Genomic DNA, 7,337 nt, shown 5'->3' on the forward strand with positions numbered 1-7,337 from the left:
TATTTCCCATGAAATAGTGGGACCGGATGCCATGATCTTTGTTTTCTGAATGTTGAGCTTTAAGCCAACTGTTTCACTCTCCTCTTTCACTTTCATCAAGAGGCTTTTTAGTTCCTCTTCACTTTCTGCCATAAGGGTGGTGTCATCTGCATATCTGAGGTTATTGATATTTCTCCGGGCAATCTTGATCCCAGCTTGTGCTTCTTCTAGCCCAGCGTTTCTCATGATGTACTCTGCATAGAAGTTAAATAATCAGGGTGCCAATATACAGCCTTGACGTACTCCTTTTCCTATTTGGAACCAGTCTGTTGTTCCATGTCCAGTTCTAACTGTTGCTTCTGACCTGCATACAGATTTCTCAAGAGGCAGATCAGGTGGTCTGGGATTCCATCTCTTTCAGAATTTTCCACAGTTGATTGTGATCCACACAGTCAAAGGCTTTGGCATAGTCAATAAAGCAGAAATAGATGTTTTTCTGGAACTCTCTTGCTTTTTACATGATCCAGCAGATGTTGGCAATTTGATCTCTGGTTCCTCTGCCTTTTCTAAAACCAGCTTGAACATCAGGAAGTTCACGGTTCACATATTGCTGAAGCCTGGCTTGGAGAATTTTGAGCATTACTTCACTAGCATGTGAGATGAGTGCAATGTGTGGTAGTTTGAGCATTCTTTGGCATTGCCTTTCTTTGGGATTGGAATGAAAACTGACCTTTTCCAGTCCTGTGGCCACTGCTCAGTTTTCCAAATTTGCTGGCATATTGAGTGCGGCACTTTCACAGCATCATCTTTCAGGATTTGAAATAGCTCAACTGGAATTCCATCACCTCCACTAGCTTTGTTCGTAGTGATGCTTTCTAAGGCCACTTGACTTCACATTCCAAGATGTCTGGCTCTAGGTCAGTGATCACACCATCATGATTATCTGGGTCGTGAAGATCTTTTTTGTACAGTTCTTCTGTGTATTCTTGCCATCTCTTCTTAATATCTTCTGCTTCTGTTAGGTCCATACCATTTCTGTCCTTTATCGAGCTCATCTTTGCATGAAATGTTCCTTTGGTATCTCTGATTGTCTTGAAGAGATCCCTAGTCTTTCCCATTCTGTTGTTTTCCTCTATTTCTTTGCATTGATCGCTGAAGAAGGCTGTCTTATCTCTTCTTGCTATTCTTTGGAACTCTGCATTCAGATGTTTATATCTTTCCTTTTCTTGTATATAAACATGTAAAACCTTGAATAGCCAAAGCAATCTTGAGAAAGAAGAATGGAACTGGAGGAGTCAACCTTCCTGACTTCAGGCTATACTGCAAAGCTACAGTCATCAAGACAGTATGGTACTGGCACAAAGACAGAAATATAGGTTAATGGAAATCAGATAATTTTTATAGCACATCAAGATTACAATACCAGTTAATTACAGTTTTGAGCAATTCCTCATAATGAAAAAAATATGTGGGTTTCCTGTACCAATCCTTGTGCTAGAGGTGGTAAGAATTCACATGTAAAAAATGTTGACATTGGTATGGGTGGTTAATCAATTTTGGGGCTTTGATTGGCAAAATAAGGGGCAAGGTTTACAGGGCCGTAAGTTTCCACTGTAGTCTACAAGTATTTTTCCGCCTAAAAATTTCCCTAGGAAAAGATCAATTAGGTTTAAAAGTAAGAGAACAAGATGAAAAGAAGAAGAAGGGGAACAAGGAGGAAAGAAATTAGACTAGTTAGCTCAAAGATTGCACAATAGAGAGAACAGTCCCTGTGCTGATAAGAAAGTTCATGGGTCTCAAAGTGTCGTCCCCAGAACAGGGGCATCAGCATCATCTGAGAACTTGCTATAAATGCAGATTCTTAGCCTTATCATTGACCAATTAAATGAGAAAGTCTGGGACAGGAACACAGTCATTTGTCTTTTAAGAGGCATTCCAGGTGATTGTCTCACAGGTAAGAACCACTGTTTTAAGAAGTAATTTATTCTAAAACTTTCAGAGAATTGGCTGCTTTTGAAGAGACTCTTGTCCTTTTGGATATTGGCCTGAGAATCCTATATTCTACAAATCTATAAAATTATATTGTCCTTGGTCCTTTTGACCCCAAGGGAATAGCTCTTAATGAATATGTTTTTGAGGCATTTTGAAACTTTTTAACAACTCCCATTGCTCCCTTTCCCCCAGTGGTAATCGGTCCAGCCCTGTTTCCTGAGTGAGTCCAGTAGTTTCTCCCTAAGGATATTCCATCCTCCTTGAGTCACACTCCTTGTTGTACCCGTGATGTATGGGCAGTGGCTGGTAAACTAAAACTAAAGCAGAAAAAGGATCTTCAAGAAGATGTTAGTCCTGAAGACTCTCTACCATTCTGGGCTGAAAGAAGGTAAGAGACCCAGGCTCTCCTCACCTGTACATAGAACTGCTGTAAGAAGCATCCAGAAACACTTGCTGGAAGGTGGAAAGAATAAACAGATGATATAGACTTGATAGAAGTAATTCATAAATGTGATGAGAGCATCAGAAAGTTATGCAGGGAAAACAAGCTATTGAAAACAGATTCCTCAAGTTGCGTGTGCAAAACCAAGCTTTTCACAACCAAGTGAAAACTTGGTCCTGTGATTTAGAGGGAGAATGCTGAAAGCAAAGGATAACAGAATACACCACAAAATTTTCTACATGGTCACGTTGAATGAGATAACACAATTACCTACTCATACATTATGTTAGCAAACTTTTTTGAGCAACTGCTAGATCAGAGTTGTTATTCTAGATGATGGGGCTACTAAGTAATTGAATTTACAATCTAGCTAAGAGAGACAACAGAAAATAAATGATAAAAGCTATAACTAAGAGAACTTAGAACCTCTGAGCTTCCCTCGTGGCTCAGAGGTTAAAGCGTCTGCCTGCAACGCGGGAGACCTGGGTTCGATCCCTGGGTTGGGAAGATCCCCTGGAGAAGGAAATGGCAACCCACTCCAGTATTCTTGCCTGGAGAATCCCATGGACTGAGGAGCCGGCTGGGCTACAGTCCATAGGGTTGCAAAGAGTTGGACACGACTGAGCGACTTCATTTCACTTTAAGAGAACTTATAAAATGTTATTGGAACCCTGAGAAGTCAGAGATTAATTCTGCATGGGAGAAATGGAGAAGGAGTCACAGAAAAGGTGATATCTGGAGACTTCTAGGTTGAGAAGGTTGTAGAAGGTATTTCAGGAAACACAATTCATTCCCAAAGCTACAGACATAACCAAGCATATGGCATATGGCATATGTGAGAGACTATGGATTCCTTGAACAATCAGTTCCTGGGAAACAGGGATACTGATGAGAAAGTTAGATGGAGCCTACATTTTAAAGCTTGGTGTGACATACTGAGAGGGAGTTACATGTATGTAAGCATGTATGTCAACCCTGAATTAACCCATTAAATCACATCTAAGAGTTTGAGTTTTAAGCTGTGGGCCCTCCATACTCATTAAAAGATTATTGAAAAAGTTGGCTTAAAGTTTAGTGTTCAGAAAACGAAGATCATGGCATCCAGTCCCATCTCTTCATGGCAAATAGATGGAGAAACAGTGGCTGACTTTATTTTTCTTGGCTTCAAAATCACTGCAGATGGTGACTGCAGCCATGAAATTAAAAGACGCTTACTCCTTGGAAGGAAAGTTATGACCAACCTAGACAGCTTATTAAAAAGCAGAGACATTACTTTGCCAACAAATGTCCATCTAGTCAAGGCTATGGTTTTTCCAGTGGTCATGCATGGATGTGAGAGTTGGACTATAAAGAAAGCTGAGTGCCGAAGAACTGATGCTTTTGAACTCTGGTGTTGGAGAAGACTCTTAAGAGTCCTTTGGACTACAAGGAGATCCAACCAGTCCATCCTAAAGGAGATCAGTCCTGGGTGTTCATTGGAAGGACTGGTGCTGAAGCTGAAACTCCAATACTTTGGCCACTTGATGCAAAGAGCTGACCCTGATGCTGGGAAAGATTGAGGGCAGGAGGAGAAGGGGACGACAGAGGATGAGATGGTTGGATGGCATCACTGACTCAATGGACATAGGTTTGGGTGGACTCTGGGAGTTGGTGATGGACAGGGAGGCCTGGCGTGCTGCGGTTCATGGGGTTGCAAAGAGTCGAACACAACTGAGCGACTGAACTGAACTGAATGAGGGAGGAAGATGATGAGATATGAGTTTAGAAAAGTCTCTGTGACAGCGATGTAGAAGATGGACTGGAGTGGCTGCAGATGGAAGCAGAAGGATGAGACTAAAATGACCTCTGATGGACAATAGATTGTAGGAGGCAGGTGAGGGAGGGGAGTGAGGAAGCCCCTTACCCCTCACCTGTCACCCTATCTCTCACTCTCTATGTCCTTCTTCACCTTTGTTCCCATTCCCACCCCTGCCCCGCCTCCTTTCCATTCCTTCTTCTCCCTTCCTTTTAATCCACATTCTTTATTCCTTTGCCTATTCTGTTTCTCTTATGTCAATATCTTCCTTTGTCTTCTCCCTTGTAATCAGTAATATCTTCTAAAATTGTTTCTTTGAGTGTTCCAGTCTCCTTTATACAAGATCTATCACCCATTTCTTAATCCAGAGAACCCCTCTCCCCCTTTTCTTGTCTCAGGACACATATCATACGTGTCCTGTTACTGCTCCCAGTAAGGGACCACCTACATCAGTCAGAGGAGGCACTCCCTATAGCTTTTCACCCACCCAGAATCAACACCACATACTTTTTGAATATTGACTATCAGCAAAGTGTGCATGGTAGGGCATAAATAAATTATAAGATACATATTTATACCTCTTGGAGCTGAGAGTTGAATTATAGAGGGAAAACATAGATTCATGAAACATCCATTCATATTATAATGTGTTAATTGTTGCTTGATAAATGACTGATACAAAAAATGTATTAGAGACTGGAACATGGGTTTATTTAGATTAGGACGCTACACAGAGGAGAGTGATGAACATTTATTATTCCAGATATGTTCTAGAAACCTTATGTGTTATTTAATTCCATGGAAAATTTCTAGAAAGGAAAACTTCTTAGAGATGTGGAAACAGACTCAGGTAAATACCTTACTCAAGGTCAAATCTCATGGAATATAAAGTTCTGAGATTTGACTCTGGTTCTGTTGGACTCTGTTTTCCCACCACTATATTACACTGAATCTTTGAAAAGCAGATAGCATGCATCTGGATGGCTTTAAAATATCTCATGAATGTGTATTCCAGCATCAACTAGTGAAATCTCCAAAGACGAGGCCACTTATATCAGAACATGGTATTATGATTTACAGATGAGGGTGTCCATCATTTGGACTTGGACAGTTGCTTTGAGTCACTGAGCACTAAAACAGCACGTAGCAACTTCATGCATCTCTGTCTGTGGTGTGTTTTCTTTAGGTGTATGGAGAAGACATCATGGCATCACGGAACCACACGTGTATGACAGAATTTGTCTTTCTGGGGCTCTCACAGACTCAGGAGATCCAGCTAGTCTTGTTTCTGGTGTTCCTGTTTGTCTACACAACCACTGTCATGGGAAACCTCCTCATCGTAGTGACAGTGACCTCTGATTCCAGGCTCCACACACCCATGTATTTTCTGCTCAGAAACCTGGCTATCTTAGACCTCTGTTTCTCCTCAGTCACTGCTCCAAAGATGCTGGTGGACTTGCGTGCTGAGAAGAAAACCATCTCCTACCAGGGATGCATGACTCAGGTCTTCTTCTTCCACTTTCTGGGAGGTGCCATGGTCTTCTTCCTCTCAGTGATGGCCTATGACCGCCTTGTTGCTATATCCCGGCCCCTCCACTATGTCACCATCATGAACACTCAGCTCTGTGTGGGGCTTGTGGTGACAGCCTGGATGGTAGGTTTTGTTCATTCCATCTCCCAACTGGTCCTGATGCTCCCACTGCCTTTCTGTGGCCCCAATGTCCTAGATAACTTCTACTGTGATGTTCCACAAGTTCTGAGACTCGCCTGCACTGACACTTCTGTCCTGGAGTTCCTCATGATCTGCAACAGTGGGATGCTGGATGTCATCTGGTTCCTCCTCCTCCTGGTATCCTACTCAGTCATCCTGGTGATGCTGAGGTCCCACTCAGGACAGGCAAGGAGGAAAGCAGCTTCCACCTGCACCACCCACATCATCGTGGTGTCTATGGTCTTCATTCCAAGCATTTACCTCTATGCCCGGCCCTTCACCTCCTTCTCCATGGACAAGGCTGTATCCATCAGCCACACGGTCATGACCCCCATGCTCAACCCCATGATCTACACCCTGAGGAACCAGGAGATGCAGGCAGCAGTGAAGAGATTAGGGAAACGCTGGGTGCTTTGTAAAAAGGAGTGATAGTGGGTCACTTCTCTTTGACTTTGTTTTCTATTTGCAAAGTGGAGAAAAAGCTGTCGTATCTGTCCTCTTCATAGCTTGTGGATGTGCTGTGAGGGTAATTGTAGAAGTGAATGAGTATCAAAGATAAGAAACTTGTTCAGATTTTTAGGAAAAAGTAAAATATCCTTTTTTTTTTTTTTATGTGGTGGACTGTTTGAACACTCCAACGCAATAAGATGCGTTGCCATGGAAACTTTCTGGAAAGCCATACCCTCCTTTCTGCCTTCTTGGTGAACAGTTTCCTCTTAGGATGACAGCATTTCCCCAGAAGAACAGTTCTGTTTTCTGTATTTGACCTATGTAGGTGTGAGTCTGGATTGTTGGAAACTGTACCCTAACCCATCACTTACCAAATAGATAAGCTTGAATGAGACACTTGGCCTCTCTAGAACTCATAACTTCTTCTTCAACAAAGTTACTGAAATTAGTATCTGACTCCACACTTCCCAGCTTTATTATAAGAATCAAATCCAAAAAATTGTGAGAAAACATTGAGTAAACCATATATTTTATTTGATTCAATTTTCAAGTTTGAAATTATCATGAATATGTAATTTTTTCTCTTTACCTTTTAATATAGAGTAATTATTACAAGCAAAAGATTATGTGTAAAATGCATGTAAGTTGTAAAACACTATTATGTGAACATTCATATACCTGCTACTCAGTTCAAGAACCATAGGGTACCAAATGCTTATACCTACCTACCTGTAGATTCTCTCATCACATCACTTTTCCACAGATGAAACTATATTTTTGACTTTTATGTTTATCATTCCATTGCTTATAAAATAGCTTTACCACATTTTTACACAATCAGTTTATTGTAATGTTTTGCTTCTTTGAGTTTTATAATCATATCAGACTGCATATAATATTCTGATTTTTTCACTCAACAATGTTTTTTTTTAATTTATTTATTTTAATTGGGGGCTAATTACTTTACA

General features: G+C 41.1%; 1 protein-coding gene across 1 annotated transcript; it reads left to right on the forward strand.

Moving 5' to 3' along the window:
• Positions 1 to 5,218: 5,218 nt before the first annotated feature.
• LOC102283784 (olfactory receptor 4D2) lies at positions 5,219 to 6,348 on the forward strand. The gene has a single exon (XM_005900637.2). It carries the CDS (start codon positions 5,413 to 5,415, stop codon positions 6,346 to 6,348), a length of 936 nt encoding a protein of 311 aa, XP_005900699.1. The 5' UTR covers positions 5,219 to 5,412.
• The last annotated feature ends 989 nt before the right edge of the window (positions 6,349 to 7,337 follow it).

This window comes from Bos mutus, chromosome 19, assembly GCF_027580195.1.
Source record: "Bos mutus isolate GX-2022 chromosome 19, NWIPB_WYAK_1.1, whole genome shotgun sequence".
NCBI lineage: Eukaryota > Metazoa > Chordata > Mammalia > Artiodactyla > Bovidae > Bos > Bos mutus.

What these genes read in the sequence shown, in the direction of transcription:
- LOC102283784 (XM_005900637.2), top strand. Translation starts at nt 5,413, where the DNA reads ATGGCATCACGGAACCACACGTGTATGACAGAATTTGTCTTTCTGGGG.